The following is a 17,378-nucleotide window of genomic DNA, read 5'->3' as shown; positions in this document are numbered from 1 at the left end:
AAGGGAAATGAAGTTGATCAGAACTCAGTGGAGGATGTGCAGAGAGGACTGGGGTGAAGGCAAGTGGAGTGGGACAGAAACGGAATTTGCTGACTGCCTGGCCAGTAATACTAATGACAGGCTAGTCAACCGGGGTTGGCGGGGGGGGTGTTTCTCTGCAACAAAGACCTTCCACTACTCTTCCAGTGGTCTCTGGATGGAAACAGTCACTTTTCTGAGCCACTGCAGTTATAGGCACCCTGGGGGCAGCCCAGCTTAGAAGAGGCAGGGCAGTGATTGGTGGGGAGCTGGGGGGTGAAATGGGGAAGGAAAGAAAGGGGAAGGAAAGAAAGGGGAAGGGAAGATAGGAGAAGGGAAGAGAGCAAATCCATTGTCAGGAGTTTTTGAAAAGCAACAGTCAAAATTGATTTGCCAGGCCTGCTGGAGCACTTCTGTACTTAATGGCTCCACAGAATACAGAGATAACAGCTTCTGGCTCATCTTGATCTTTGTCTGGAATGAAGTATACACACCAACATGTTCAGTTCTAAAGTGGTAATTGTGGACCAATTTGCATCATAGCATCCCATATTTCACACTTTTTGTTAAAGTCTACTTTATTCATGAAAAAGAAAATCTTTATGTACTAAAGCACTTCAGGTCTACACAGTCTTTGCTCATGGAAAAGAAAACAAACATTGGGGTTTGACTTTCTCAATAGTTGCGATTAATCTAAAGGCATTTCTTAATAATGCTCGTATTAGGGACTATTTGCATGTATCTGAGGCATTGGGAGGTTTCAATAACTGAACAGACCCCCGTTGCACTATGGCAGAAAGACTGCATATAAGGCAGGTGCTATGGACAGGAGGTTTCCAAATTTACACACCGTGATAACGGGCAATAACACATTCCACCCTGTCATTGGGACATTACCGCCCAATATATGTCCAGCAGGCAGCAAAACAATCACTGCCCAGTGACCATTTGTAATGGTAAGGTTTCCCATCAAGGGCTTAACATGGCCCATCAGTAGCACACAGTGAATCACAATAATTTGTCCATCCTCCTCCTTCAGGAAGGGAACAGTAAGTGGGAAGAAGAGAGAATTTGTTCATCTTTCAATGAGGCAGAATTTGCAGCATTTGTAAAGATTGTTAAAATTTATTCTTTAATGCAGCCACTGTTTGCTTTTAGGCCATTTGAGGGGCAGTTAAGGATCAACCACATAACTGTGGGTCTGGATGCTCTTGTCGGCCGGGCTGGGTAACAATGGCAGATTTCCTTCCCTAAAGGACGATAGAAAACTATTTTTGTTTTTGACAACAATCAAGGATAATTTCATTATTGAGTCATAAAGTCATACAGCATGAAAACAGGCCCTTCTGTCTGACTAGTCCATGCTGACCATGTTTCCAAAGCAAATTAGTTCCACTTTCCTGCATTAGGCCCATATCCCTTCAAACATTTCATATTCATATACTTCTCCAAATGTCTTTTAAGTATTGCAACTGTACCTGCATTCACCACTTCTTCTGGCAATCCATTCCACATACAGACCGCTCTCTGTGTAAAAAAGTGTTGCCCATCATGTCCTTTTTAAATCTTTCTCCCTCATGTTAAAAATATGTCCCAAAGTTTTGAACTCCCCCACCCTAGAGAAAAAGCTCTTGTTATTCACCTTAGCAATGTTGTCATGATTTTCTAAACCTGTATAAAGTCACCCCTCAACCTCCTATACTAATGAAAAAAATTTCAGCCTAACTAGCCTATCCTTATTACTCACAACTTCCATTCCCGGCAACATCCTGGTAAATCTTTCTGAGCCTTCTCCAAATTAATGATATCGTTCCAATAGCAGGGTGACCAGAACTGCACACTGTACTCCAGAAGAGGCCTCACCGACATCCGTTACAACGTCAACATGACGCCCGAACTCCTATACTCAAATGTATGAACAATGAAGACAAGCATGCTAAACGCTTTCTTAACCACATGTGATCCAAATTTCAAAGAATTATCTACCTGAACCCCAGTCTGTCTGTTCTACAACACTACCCAGAGCCCTGCCATAAATTGCATAAGTCCTGCCCTTGTTTGTTTTACGAAAATGCAATATGTTGCATTTATCAAAATTAAACTCCCTCGTCCTCACCTCAGCCCACTGACTCGGTTTCAATTCCAACCTCAGGCAACTGTCTGTGTGGAGTTTGCATGTTTTTCCCCATTTCGGAGTGAGTTTCTGCTGGGTTACAGGGATAGGGTAGGGGCATGGGTCTGGATAGGATGGCGTTCGGAGAGTCGATGTGGACTTGTTGGGCTAAATGGCCTGTTTTCACACTATGCAGATTCTATGGTATTCTATGACCCAATTGACCAAGATCTGTTTGTACTGTTCGATAACCTTCCTCACTGCCCACTTTACCACTAATTTTAGGTCATCCATAAAGTTACTAACCGTGTCTCTTAAATTCTCATCCAAAACTATTTATATGAAGACAATGTCACCATTTATTAACATAATTTAAATCTCACCTGCTGCTGGTGAGGAATTTCAAACCAAGGAATTAGACTGTACCATTGGATTACCAATCCAGTTACATTTCTGCTGTGTCATATTCACACACACTTGAAAGGTTTACTGAGAGATTGGGAAGGTGAACCTAATCTGACAACTAGAAATGGGCTTGTTGGATCGAATAGACTTTTTCTGTTACTTTTACTTGTTACCTCCGATATCTCCAGGACCAGGGGTCACAGTTTAAGGATACAGGTTAGACCATTTAGGACTGGTATGAGGAGAAACATCTGCACTCAGACAATAGTGAGCCTGTGGAATTCTCTGCCGGTGAGGCTAAAACTTTGAATGTTTTCAAGAAGGAATTAGGATTAGGGCTAAAGACATCAAAGAGTGTGGGGAGAAAGTGGGAACTGAATTGATCATGATCATGTTGAATAGTTAAGCAGCCTCAACAGGCTGAATGGTCTCCTCCTATTTTATATGTTTCTATATTTTGCTCTCCTATGCACCAGTGCAATGGTGCAGATATTTTCTAATCAATCTATTCAGAGATGTCATAACACACCTCTGGAGCAAGGAGGACTTGAATCCAGCCCTCCTAGCTCAGAGGAAGGGATACTATCACTACGCAAGAACCCCCTCTGAGCAGCAGCCTATCGTGGCACAGTTGAAACTCCACACCTGATCTCTACTCACCTGTATTTTCAGATTATTACTCATTTTGATGCAGGCTTGTGATTGAACTTGAACTGTAACTGTCATGCGTAGGAGCGGGGAATAAGGGTCTATTATTGTGCGTTTGTGACAATTCTGAAGCCTTTAAAAATGTATTTATTCCCCACTTTCAGACTGAACCCTTGGATAGTTTTGGATGGACAATCAAAAATGTCCTTTCAATGCCAATTGTAAACAAGAAAGAAGAAATTGTCGGAATTGCTACATTTTACAACAGGAAAGATGGGAAACCTTTCGATGAAATGGATGAGGTTCTTATGGAAGTAAGCTTTACACTTTGTGACTTTTAATCTTATTCAACCAGTCTAATTGAAATATTGTCTGTGCAGCATGCACTGGTCAGACCCTCATTTACTTTTGTCTCATGTTTCAGTCCCTGACCCAGTTCCTAGGCTGGTCTGTTCTCAACACAGATACATACGATAAAATGAACAAGCTTGAATACCGGAAGGATATTGCTCAGGGAATGGTGCTATATCATGTAAAATGCAACAAGGATGAAATTCAAAATATATTGGTATGTCTGTGCCTGATTCAATTATTTCAAATAAAGGTATAAAATATTCTCTGGGTGTGGGTGGCAACTTACAGGCTTTCAAAATTATCATCATATCCAATGTCCTGCACTGTTGCCAGGTAGTATTCCAGCTCTTTCTGCTTTAGATCAGCATAGAGGGTTGGAGGGCTCTTGTGGTGCAGTGGTAACATCCCTACCTTTCAAACCAGAAGACCTGACTTCAAGTCCCACTTGTTCCAGAGTTGTGTAATAACATCTCTGAACAGGTTGTTTGGGAATAGATATTTTCAGTGCATCCAAATGAAATCATATGTCAAATGATTTTTGTTTTCCAGAAGACACCATCCATTTGACCTGTAAGTATTCAAAGCACGTAAAACCAAGGCACCAAATGGATGATTTCTATGATTCTATGACTCTTTATAGAGTTATATCATCCATTTGGTGCCTTGGTTTTACATGCTATGAATACTAACAGATCAAACGGATGCTGTCTTCTGGAAAACAAAACAATATGAGACAACAGAGATAACAAAGTGTGGAGCTGGATGAACACAGCAGGCCAAGCAGCATCACAGGAGCACAAAAGCTGATGTTTCGGGCCTAGACCCTTCATCAGAGAGGGGGAGGGGGAGAGGGTTCTGGAATAAATAGGGAGAGAGGGGGAGGCGGACCGAAGATGGAGAGAAAAGAAGATAGGTGGAGAGGAGACAGACAAGTTAAAGAGGAGGGGATGGAGCCAGTAAAGGTGAGTGTAGGTGGAAAGGTAGGGAGGGGATAGGTCAGTCCGGGGAGGACGGACAGGTCAAGGGGGCAGGATGAGGTTAGTATGAAGGAAGTGGGGTGTGTGGCTTGAGGTGGGAGGAGGGGATAGGTGAGAGGAAGAACAGGTTAGGGAGGCGGGGACGAGCTAGGCTGGTTTTGGGATGCAGTGGGGGAAGGGGAGATTTTGAAGCTTTTGAAATCCACATTGATACCATTGGGCTACAGGGTTCCCTAGCGGAATATGAGTTGTTGTTCCTGCAACCTTCGGGTGGCATCATTGTGGCACTGCAGGAGGCCCGTGATGGACATGTCATCTAAGGAATGAGAGGGGGAGTTGAAATGGTTTGCGACTGGGAGGTGCAGTTGTTTATTGCGAACCGAGCGTAGGTGTTCTGCAAAGCGGTCCCTGAGCCTCCGCTTGGTTTCTCCAATGTAGAGGAAGTCACAACGGTTACAGTGTACCACATTGGCGGATGTGCAGGTGGGACAACAGCCATATAGAGCAATAGCACACTATTGTATCCAGAATGCAAACAATGTATCTGGTTACCTACCATTTCTAGATATAGAGCAAAGTATTCCTGTTTGGAAAATCTGGAGTTTTCAGCACACAGTTGCCTTAAAACAAAACAGTCAACAATGTTAAGGTACTTTATTAAATTTAGTATGAGGTAGCTGTTTAGATATGATACATTAACCAATCAGATAGGAAAGGTATACAGCTCATGACAGAGTCCCCTTCTGTGTCTTCCTCTATCTTTTTTGATCCATCTTCCAGTTGAAGAAAGCAGTTGTGTGATAAACACAGCCAAACTGAGGAGAACAAACTGCTCCTTGTATCTCAGGACTTGTTAGCACTCCTAGGGGCAGGGAATTTACTTACTCAGTCCCTTAGTTTAACTCTCATGGATACTGGACAACTATCCAGATACCAGCATGATCATCTCCTAGATCAGGTTACGTTTGGCAAGGAACATTTCCTGGCTCTTTCCAGTAACTTACATAGGTAATAGGCCATACCAAGTGCCATCCTACCAACTGATTATGTAAATATGAAAGCCTGACCCAAGTGACCCAGATCCTTCCAGCGTCTATACATGTGTATTTTCAGAGAGAGAAAGAAAACAGTTGCGCTGCCGAAGTGGTCTTATGCTTTGAATATCAATTCCTAAAAGTATTTCTATACCTACTCTAAAAGGTCTCAGTAAATAAAAGAGCAACTGTTTACATGCTGTATAATGTTAGCTGCACCTTTTTGTGAAACAGGGAACTGTGGCTACAGAATTATAGGCCTTATCTGGAGTTCTCTATTTATCCTATGTTTACATTTAGTGTATGGGTTTAGACTGGCAATAGAATCTGGCATTCTGTCCCTTTAAGTAGCACGTTAATCATCAAATTTATTTCAAAGCTGCATTCTCATTCTAGTTCCAATTGTCAGCTTCGAACTGTTTTACAAGTGCTTGTTGCCTCTGAGCCATTTTAGATGTGATTGATCCTGGGCAGTTAATGTCAACTCTGTCACAATACTAACATTTTCAGCAATGGAAAGAAGTCAGTTTGGGATTTTAGATTCTCTTCACTTCATAACACTTCTAAAATATTATCCACCCTCTCGTAGTATTTAAATAATGAGCAATATGCTGTCTAACATTTACTCATCTGTACTCAATTGCTACAAAAACTGATATGAGGAAAACGCAAATGATTTTTCTGATGACACTATCAGGTCTTGTAACATTATATGGGCTTATGCCATGCTCATTGCATCAATGCACAGGTTTACTAATTTAATATATATTTTATATAACATAAAGAAATGTCTACAATTAGTTTGAGTGACTGATTCAACCCTATGATCCTACTGATTTTTCTGAGTCATTTGTGTGATCAGTGAATCATAGAATCCCGACTGTGTGGACTGAGGCCATGAAGCCCATTGAGCCCATACCGACTCTCTGAAGAGCATCCCACCCAGACCCACAACCCCAACCTCCCACCCTGTCCCTGTAACACTGCATTTTCCTTGGCTAACCCACCTAGGTGCACATATCTGTGTCCCAATGGCGTCTGAATTATTCGCCCATTATACCATGTCTATCATCAATAAACCAGATTATCTCGGTTAAACCATTTCAAAGTCATAATGCAACAGCAAATCCTAAATGTGTAGTAAACAACTTTTTAGGAATCAGTCACTGAGAGAATCAGTTCTGAAATCATTGTTCTGCACCGTATGCATAAATAATTGGATCATGGGAATTAGTGACATGTTGTTGCCACCAAATGAGGGACATAAAGACTAGGCTGTGAGAACCCCATGAATTTGCTCTGCCATTTAATTTGCTTGTGGCTAATCTGCACTTTAACTCTGTCCTTCTTCGTGAGCTCCTAAGCTCTTTCTGCTCTTACCTTAAAATTCTGTAGATCGTAATGTTGACATTTCCAGCTGTCCCAGCATCCACAGAATAAGTTGCAAACTTTTTTCAGCTCTTTACATGGATAACTACTTTCTGATTTCCTTCCTAATTGACTTTGTTCAAATTTTAAGATCATCTGCTGTTGATTGCCCCTTCAGACCAAATCTTATCCCTGTAACTGCCCCATACCTTTTTTTATGATTTTGTGCATTTTGAAACTCTTCATCCTTCCAAACTGAATGGAATGCAAGTCACATTTGTGCAAGACTATCAAAACCTGTTCTACTGAACTTGCCTGGCACATTTTGCAATGAAGTGTAAAACGTCTTGAAGTACAGTCCCCAGAGTTGAGCACAATATTCCACATAGGACCTGACTAAGGTTGTATACACTGAATTACAAGTTCCACCCTTTTGAAATAAGAGACCATTACACTAGCTTTATATCATTTCCTTATGTGGACCAGACCAAGCCTCCTCAAAATATGTTCAGAATGTAGTCCAGACCAAAGCTTTTTCTTATTTTAAAGGTAAATGTATTCCAGATGCAACTTGATTGGTCAAACGACTCAACATTAAGTAAAACACACTTTATTCATTCACTACAGTTAAAATACAACAAAAGAAAAAATAAAGAAAAGAATTGGTTTAGTTGTAACTCTGTTAGAAAACTTAACAGAATAATAGATTATTTTACTACTAAACAGTAACCGTTTCAACATAGAAATAGCCCATATACACATCCTTGGAAGGGCAAGTCCAGAAGAAACGTTCACATGCAACTCCAGTCCAGGAGAAAAAATATCATGAGAAAACTCAGAAAGAATGTAGCAGGGAGAGATTTACTACTGCTCTCAAACCCTGCTGAGACCCCAGCAACAACTGCTACTGAAAACCTGAAAAACCAGAAAACTAAAGTCCTAGTTCTGTGAGAGCATGACTACACCCATTCAGGCTGCACCTATTGTTCCAACTTTTAAAAATCCCAAGGCCTCACAAACATTTTACTCCAGTGGCTCTGTGTAGACTGTTCATTACCTCTGCTTTAAAAACACTCTTCCAAAAAAAAGACAAACTATACCGTCTAAAGCCATAGTACTACCACATTGAGAGGCACTATTTATTATGCCTGTTAATGTAGATTAACCTACAAATCTGAATATAGTGCTCTTCTTTCCTGGAAAGTCATGAGTGAATATGGTGATATACTGAACAGATACCCCGGAAACACAAACTAGTTACATCCTGCCAAATGAAGGAACAACCCTTTATTCCCAATTGCAATCATCCCTTTCCAATCAATTTCCAATCCATGTCAAAAGACTGTGTAAAATCTATGAATTCTAATCTGTTACAGTAATATCTGCACAGAATTTGAATGCCTTCTGCAAGTTCACTTCAAGAACATTCATACATTTGCCCTTGTCTATTTGATTTTGAGTTTCGTCAGATTAGAAATACTCAGACAATGATATGTCTCAACAAGGCACTCTGGCTCATTCTAGTCAGTTCAAGTGCTCAATCACAGTATCCTTACAATTGGTGATTTGTTTAATAAGGTGGCACTAAAATACCAAAATTCATGTGTTCACAGAGTGGGTATATGAACAGCGTATGAAATGCAGTATTGCTATGCCTGAAGTAGTTCTCAATAGTATTTGGTACGAGGAAGCTATACTCCTTGCATTATTGTCCTCGACCCAACCATCTTCAGCTGCTTCATCAATGACCTTCCCTCCGTCATAAGGTCAGAAGAGGGGATGTTCTCTGATGATTGCAAAATGTTCAGCACTATTGGCAACTCCTCGTGTGGTGAAGTAGCCCATGTCCAACTGAAATAAGGTCTGGATAATACTCAGGCTTGGGCTGACAAATGGCAAGTAACATTTGCGCCACACAAATGTCAAGCTATGACCATTACTACCCCTTCACATTCACTGGTGTTACCAAAACTGAACCTTCAGTGTCAGCCTCCTGGGGATTACCATTGACCAGAAACTCATCTGGGCTCACCATGTAAACACAATGGCTACAAGAGCAGGTCAAAATCAAGGAATACTGCAGTAACATATTTCCTGCATCCCTAAAACCTGCCTGTGTGATGGAATACTCCACATTTGCATGGATGAGTGCAACCCCAACAACATTCAAGAAGCTTGTCACCATCCAGGATAAAGTGACCCACTTGATTGGCATTACATCTGTAAGCATTCGCTCCCTCCACCACCGGCGCACGGTGTTTTCTATGTACAGGATACTCTGCAGAAGTTCATCAAAGATCATTAACCAGCACCTTCCAAACTCATGACTACTTCCATCCAGTAGGACAAGAACGGCAGATATATGGGAACACTACCACTTCCAAGCCACTTACCATCCTGACTTCATTGTCACGGGGTAAAAATCCTGGAATTCTCTCTCAAATGGCATTGTGGGTCAACCCACAGTAGGTGGAATACAGTGTTTCAAGAAGGCAGTTCACTACCACCTTCTCAAGGGCAACTAGGGATGGACAATAACTACTGGCCCAGCCACTGGCACCCACATCCTATAAATGAATGAATAAAAAAAATGAGTGAGAGGAAAAAAACTGAGATTACAAATAAATAATTAAAATTAGTAAATTGTAAAGTCATTAATATTGCAAAAAGAAGTGCTGAGATTCATCACTAGAGGAAAGATTCAGCATTGGTGGATGGGGTTGGTGGGAAGAAATGGGAGAATGATTTGCTCTTTTTTTTGAGAAAAAGAGGCTAAAAGACGCCTGCTAGTTATCTTATTGAAGTTGAAGATGTTCGATAGGGTGGGTATGGGAAAACTTTTTCCATCAACATGTAAATCCAGAGCAAGAGGTTTGTTGGGGGAGTGGGCGTATGGTATTGAATCTAAAATAGCTGCTAGCAAATAAACAGTAAAAGGTTTAGGAGGAATGTCTTTATGTGTAGGGTGATGAGAGTATTAGACTCAATACCTGACCGACTGAAACAGTTAGTAATAATAATAGCATTAAAGGGGAGGCTTACTGTGTACGTGAGGATTAAGTAAACGTAGAAGCACAGGATTGAGTGGCAGGAAAAGGCCACTTAGTCCTTCATCCTGCTCTGCCATTCAATAAGAACATGGCTGATATGGATGTGGTCTCAACTCCATGCCCCTGTTTGCATCCAGCACCATTCCCTCTCTCCTTGACTCTATTGTCTATCAAGCGTCTATTTGACTCTGCTCTGAATAGTGTCACACCCACCATGGGCTTCCAGGTAAAAGAATTCCACTCACTGAAACAGATGTGTATACGTGTGGCAGAGGCCAGTGGAGTGGTGTATTAACTAGGATTGCCCAGAGATATTATTTTCTTGTGTTCACTCAGATTAGGTTTTCTTCATTCACTGAAATTGTATGCCAGTGAAATCAATATTTAACTGCTACTCTACAGGCTGATAAATAAAGTTGCTTAAATGTGGAATTGCATTATACAAGTGGATTACGCTAACCAGGTTGGAGAAACAGAGAGTTTCAGCATCTTTGATACAAGCAATGCCCAATCTTAAACAAGTTGAGTCATCATCACAATTCTATTATAACTATCCAAGGAGATGGCAAAGAAAAACTGCAATAATGAATTCTAGTCAATTGTTTTGTCAATGTTTATCAGAGTTTACAGACTTGAGTTATTAATAAATCTTTCTTTGCTTCAAGCCAACAAGGGAAGCTTTTGGGAAAGAACCCAATGAATGTGAAGAGGAGGAATTACAGGAAATATTGGTAAGACAAGTGAAATTGTTTCTAAGCATTCTAAGGAGAAGCAATGGCTTAGTGGTATTATAGCTGGACTGTTAGTCCAGAGACCCAGGTAATGGCCTGGGGACCTGGGTTTAAATCCTACCATGACAGATGATGGAATTTGAATTCAATAAATATCTGGAATTTAAGAGTCTAGTGATGACCATGAATTCATTGCTAATTGTTGGGAAAGACCCATCTGGTTCACTAATGTCATTTAGGGAAGGAAATCTGCCACCCTTACTTGGTCTATATATTACCTGCATTCAAATAAATGTTAAGTAATTTGCTAGTACTGAAAACCCTAAGTTGATGAGCATGCTACATATACATGCACAAGCCATGTGTTCATTCTGCAGCATTTCTGAACCAGTTGATAGGTAACTTATCCACTCTCACTCTCTCTCCTGCCTTCTTACGAAACACTTACACACTACCTCACACAGCTCTCCACAGGGTTGAGTCCAGGGTCATGGAAAACATGAAAGAACATGTCCTTCTGCACTTTAGTTACTGTTGGTAAAGTTCCTCAGCAATAAGTTTTTCATTAATTTTCAGCAGCATTGTTAAAATAATAATATGAAGTTTTCTCTAAGAACAAGTTTGATATTTAGTGAGGAGACAGATGATAAATTAATTAGATTCAGTAGCAAAATAAATTTAATTGTGGAGATCCCTCAATTTACCTTTGTTATTCAGTGACTGTGCAAAATGTAGAATTAATCTTTAATGACTGTAAGGTTTTTTTAGGAATGTTGTATGTATAAGTAAGGTTGTAGATTTTTATACAAATGAAATTCAAGCTGTTTTGATGAAAATGTTACTGTTTGCATAATTTTGAAACATATCATTTGATGTAACACTGTAAAAAGTCCTTTGGAAGCCCACTTTTCCATTTTAAGAATATGAGCATGGTGGTGCTGCAGTGAAATGTTCCTCTTGTACACATACCAACACTGTCAAGATTGAACAGTTTGGCATCATCTTATTTTCCAGAGTGAGCAACTCCCACGTGCTTCGGACTTTCAACTTTATAAATTTAGCTTTAGTGACCTGGAACACACGGAGATGGACCTTGTGAGATGCGGCATCCAGATGTATTACGAGTTGAAAGTTGTGGACAAATTCCACATTCCACGTGAGGTAAGTTTCGATACAATAGGAGAAACTCTAGCAGTAAATATCAAATGCCAGGTGACTACAGGTACCTCCAGAGGTACCAGAATGATTTTCTGTGATCTTGTTGAGTAAACTGAAACCAACCCCAATGTCTTCTTCCTCAACCTTATTTGTTAAGAGGAAAACGAGCTTACATTGTCCAGGCTAGTAAATGTGAGAGCTGGCAAATTGATGTGAAAGATGTTAGGAGGAGAGGCCAACAATTTCCTGCCACGGGCGGGGTGGCATATCACCAACAAAAGTAATTTTAGTGGCACAATTGTTAGCCATATGAGCTGCCTTCAGTGACAAAATAAGGTCTCCAGCCCCCCTGAGCCCTGCCGCCATTTTGCCTATTTTGGGAGGGTCAACGCCATGTCAAGTAACTGCTCAGTAAACCCTAGTGGACTGACAGCAGTGCCCAGAAAGGGGACTGGCATGAGAGGGTGTTTCATGGCCCCACAAAGGGCATCCACTGGCACTAACAGCCGGTCCTGGCAACAATGGTGCTGTTAGTGCCTCCTCCTGATCTCTAGGGTCCATGGATTTGGCTCTTAACATACTCTCTCCTTGGAGAAGCAGCTTCAGAAATGATTGCCACTAGTTGAGGCTGGGGCAAGGCAGTCTGCTGAAGAGAGGATGGCTCTCACTTCTAGTGTTGGCTGCAGGAATTGCCCAACACTGAGTAATCTCAGACTGTCATCTCAGACTATAAGGTTTTATATTATTTTGTATATATTTACAAGTATACCGTATGGGTCAGGCAGTTAATATTGTGCCCAGATTAGCTAGGGACCTTAAAGCTGGGTTGACATGACAGATGATTTCAGTCAGAATCGCTTGTTGTAAGGGGGAACATAGCTGCAAATCTACCAAATTAGGATTTGTGAGCATAGGATATGGAAACCATAAGAGAACAGGAATAATAAAAACATTGGGATATAAATGGAAACCCGCTAGAGAAAAGAAGTGTTTCACTCAAAATATGGGAAAGATATCAAGACTTTGAAGAGGCTGCAAAGACGAGTTCACTAGAATGATGTCAAGCATGAGGGGCATTTAAATGGAGGGGCAGGGAAACTGGGATAGTGCTCCAGCAGAAGTAAGGTGAGGGGGAGATCTAATACAGATGATCAATACAATGAGAGGTTTTGATACAGTTAATTAGGAGAATTTGGTGAGAGTATAAACAAAAAAAAACTCAGTGGTCTGGCAGCACCTGTGGAAAGAGAAACAGAGTTAATGTTTCAGATTCAGTGATAATAAGAACTGGAGATACTGGAGTCAGAGATAACACAGTGTGGAGCTGAAGGAACACCACAGCCCAGGCAGCATCAGAGGAGCAGCAAAGTTGACGTTTCAGGTCAGGATCCTTCTACAGAATATAGGCCGAACCCGAACCGTCAATTTTCCTACTCCTCTGGTGCTGCTTGGCCTGCTGTGTTCCTCCAGCTCCATACTGTCATGTTTCAAATCGATAGGATTCCTGTTCAGAACCTGTGGAATCTGGCAAGAGGGTTGGTAACCAGACGCTACAAATGAAAGGAAGTTGCAAAATGAACCAGAGGGGAGATGTAAACTCATTTTAGGCAGAGACTTGTTTGTTGTGATCTGGAATGCACAATGCTCATGCAAGCAGATCGAACTGTAACCTTGAAAAAGCGACTGAATCAATTCTTGAAGGGCTGCACTTGGAGGTTGGTTTGGGAAGAGATGGGTATGGGACAAATTGGATATTTTAGGTTCAGGTGGACAGTAATGCCTTTGCTCTTGGGCTGAATGGTTATCAATGTAGAATTCAGAGGTGACCATACATGAGCAAAATTGTCAATTACTCCAAATATTCCACTGAGCTGATGTGTAGTGCCTGGTCTTTGGTTGTCATATGATTGTTGGAGGGAGGAGGGTGGAAGGATTTTAATGCAAGACCTCCAATGCACCCTGTTACCCTTTGATAGTGGTTTTTTTGAAACAAGAAATAACATTTAATTGAATGTCACATTCCATCTCCTGCACTAACTGAATGTTCTGTGGCTATTTGACAGGTGCTAGTCAGATTTATATATTCCTTAAGTAAAGGATACCGAAAAATTACATATCACAACTGGCGCCATGGATTCAATGTCGGGCAGACAATGTTCACTCTTTTGATGGTAAGATTATCCTCAAAGTTTTGGCTTTGTAAATTTGCTTCAATGTTATAGATTCTGTTTCCTTTTGTCTGTTAGATGGTATGCTGATGTATATTTGAATTGTACTGGGGTCCCTAATTGAAATTCAATCTCTTCTTTCTTTTTCCCCTCACTCCTGTTTCAATATTATATGCAACAATAGAAATTCAGGGTCAATCCACATGTAAAATATAGCCAGTGAATGAGGACAAACATTTTCAAAATTACTAGAGCCAAAGGAGTGAAACTTCCTCTTATTATCATAAATGTTGGTATTTTGCAATGATCCAACAGTTTCATGGTGGTTTTTACCAATACAATAGCTAAATGTTTTAAAATTGAAGTCAGATGCACAGCTTTCCATTGCTGGATTTGAACACAGCATCTCTGATCTGTGCATCTAGCTAATTATAAATAAAAATAGAATAAGCTGCAAATGCTGAGCAGATATGGCAGCATCTGCAGAGAAAGAAGCAGAGTTAATATTTTAGGTTGATGACTCTCATTTTCCTGAAATTGATCATAGAATCCCTATAGTGCAGAAGCAGGCCATTCAGCTCATACCAACCCTCTGAAGAATATCCACTCAAACCCACCCCACAACCATGTATTTCTCATGGCTAACCCACCTAGCCTACATACTATGGGCAATTTAGCATGGCCTGTCCACCTAAACTGCACATCTTTGGACTGTAGGAGGAAACCCATGCAAACAGTGGAGAATGTGCAAACTCCACATTGTCGCCTGAGGCTGAAATTGAACCTGGGTCCCTGGCACTCTGAGGCATGAGTGCTAACCACTGAGCCACCATGCTGTGCCGTGTAAAGTGTTTCTCTTTCCGTTTCAGGATAACTGAACTGCTGAGTACTTTCAGCATTTTCTGCTGTTGTTGCAGATTTCCAGCATTCTGCAGTATTTATGGTTTTGTATCCTCTTGACTATTGATTCAATAATATGACCTTTCCAGGACCTTGGCACTCATAACACAAATTAGGCTTCTATGAAGCATCTTTGAGGTATTTTCCCACATAAAAAGCCAATTTTTGGTGGATTTCCAACATTGCAAACAACCCAACCACACAATACTGGTACCGTGTTAATGCAAATAGCCTGAATTCTGAGAATCCCGAAGGGATCATATGTGAAACTACAGCATAAGCAAAATCATCATGCCATTTGTAAGAGCGATGAAATACAACTGCTGCTGTGTGGTTCCTTCAAATATGATTACTATTTTACAACAATAAACAAGTAAATTGCACTGTTCCAATCAGAAGGAGGATATAAAATGTATTTACAAAGCCAGTCACCTGCCATGTTCTGATCAATTGCAGTTGATCTCATACCTTTCTTTCCACTTACAGACTGGGAAATTGAAACGCTATTACACGGACTTGGAAACAATGGCCATGGTCACTGCAGGGCTTTGTCATGATATTGATCACAGAGGGACCAACAACTTGTACCAAATGAAGTAAGCTCTTAATAAACAGCACATCCTTCTTAAAGTCGATTGTCATTGGTAAATAACGGTGGAAAATATGGAAGGTGTTAGCATTTTTTTAAAAAACTATAACATATGCATAATTTTCTGTTCCTGTCAACTTGTTCAATCTACTTGGTAGTAAGGTGTAGAGCTGGATGAACACAGCAGGCCAAGCAGCATCAGAGAAGCAGGAAGGCTGACGTTTTGGGCTTAGACCAAAAAAAACACTGTATTGTCCTGCTGTCTTCATCCAGTTCCACACCTTGCTATCTCAGATTTTCCAGTATCTACAGTTCCTACTATCCCTGAAACAATCTACTTGGTTTTGGCTTTAGCTCATTTTATCACTTGTTATGAATGTTCATTAGAAATGTGTTTACATATGGTAAAATAAAGGGAAAATCTGAAACTAGGCAGGATTAAAGATGGTCACACCAAGAGAATTTATCCCAGTGAGTGGGCTTTATGCTGTATTGTGATAGGAATCTAACAGGTAATGTAGGCATTTGCTCATAATTCTGTATATGTTTTATAGTTCAAATATATCAGAATAATACATTTTTCTCCCAATTGTTAGTGATTCCAGTAAAAAATCAGTATCGGTGTCTATATTAATACCATGGTAAGCTTATTAGGCCCAATACCTTTTAACATGCCTTATTTATTTCCACCAGATTTGTGCATTTGAAAAAAATCATTTTGCCTTATAATCATATAAATACTAAACACAAAAGAAAATCTATTTAATGTTTATTGAATCAAATTATACAATTATCTAAATATATAACACATTCATATATGAAATAATTTTGCAATAAAATTAAGATAGACACATATAACGGCAAATTTTTATCACACTGTAAATTTATAGGACATATTTTCATCTGCAAAAACAAAATATGAACATCTGTTTACATTCAAAGTTACAACATATTTGACTGTGTGGTTTGCCATAGCACCCGTCTGAAGGCAAATTAAGTGCATGAACTAGGCATGTCACAGCTACCTTAATGAAAGGGGGTTGCTGTAAAGTGGGTGTCCCTGGGTTGCTGCTTGTCCAAGTATGATGACAGGATAAAACTAGTGATGAATTAGCCAAAAAATAGTTAAATGAGAATGTGGAATTCAGAATGCAAACAGATTAGCCGTGATCTTATGGAATGTCAAAACAGCCTTGAAAGACCAAACGATCTACTTCAGTTTTTAATACAAGTTCTTGTATTTGGAAGTAGCAGCAGCTATGACTCCAGAATTATTAAAATTTTCTTCAGTGTGGCCAACCCATTTTCAATCTGATCATCCTCTACATCCATTTCAGCCCAGCTGAGCATTCTGTTTAGTGCACTTGACTAGGTTTCAATATTGGGATTCGGCTGCAGGTGAAGTTGTGGTCTTGTGCTTGTGGCCATGTTTTCCTCTTTTGGGGGAGAAGACTGGGTTAAAGGAATGCAAGTGGCCTGCTGACTTGTGTCTTGAATAGATGCCTGAAATCTCACCGAACACAACACAGTGAGGCTCAACATCCCGGAGGGCTGCAGAGGTAGAAGAGATGGCAGAGATATGGAGGGTGAAGCTATAGAGGAGTTTGAATACAAGGATAATAAATTTAAAATCAAGCTGGTTCTTTCTCAACTCCTGTCCTGCAACAATATAAAATTAATCCAGAATATTCACATCCTGATGATGAACCATCCTGAGTTGGAACTTCTGATTTCAGATTTAGAGCATCATTAAAACAAATTCTTTTCACCACTGTAAAAGCATCTGATTTCACATTATTTCAGCTGATAAACATATCCCTGTCTTGCCTTGTGCATTTTACCCTCTGTAAGTTTGATGTAATCCA

At 40.3% G+C, this 17,378-nt stretch overlaps 1 protein-coding gene across 1 annotated transcript in view; it reads left to right on the top strand.

Moving 5' to 3' along the window:
• LOC125458365 (rod cGMP-specific 3',5'-cyclic phosphodiesterase subunit beta-like) overlaps positions 1 to 17,378 on the top strand; it is an 86,786-nt gene that overhangs the window by 36,908 nt on the left and 32,500 nt on the right. The window contains exons 9-14 of the mRNA XM_048543607.2: positions 3,349 to 3,498; positions 3,609 to 3,752; positions 10,633 to 10,698; positions 11,713 to 11,859; positions 13,920 to 14,027; positions 15,411 to 15,520. Coding sequence (XP_048399564.1) covers positions 3,349 to 3,498; positions 3,609 to 3,752; positions 10,633 to 10,698; positions 11,713 to 11,859; positions 13,920 to 14,027; positions 15,411 to 15,520 — 725 coding nt within the window. The remainder of the gene's footprint in view (positions 1 to 3,348; positions 3,499 to 3,608; positions 3,753 to 10,632; positions 10,699 to 11,712; positions 11,860 to 13,919; positions 14,028 to 15,410; positions 15,521 to 17,378) is intronic.

The sequence above is a fragment of the Stegostoma tigrinum genome, chromosome 1 (assembly GCF_030684315.1).
Source record: "Stegostoma tigrinum isolate sSteTig4 chromosome 1, sSteTig4.hap1, whole genome shotgun sequence".
NCBI lineage: Eukaryota > Metazoa > Chordata > Chondrichthyes > Orectolobiformes > Stegostomatidae > Stegostoma > Stegostoma tigrinum.
This window is presented reverse-complemented; position numbering and strand designations above follow the sequence as displayed.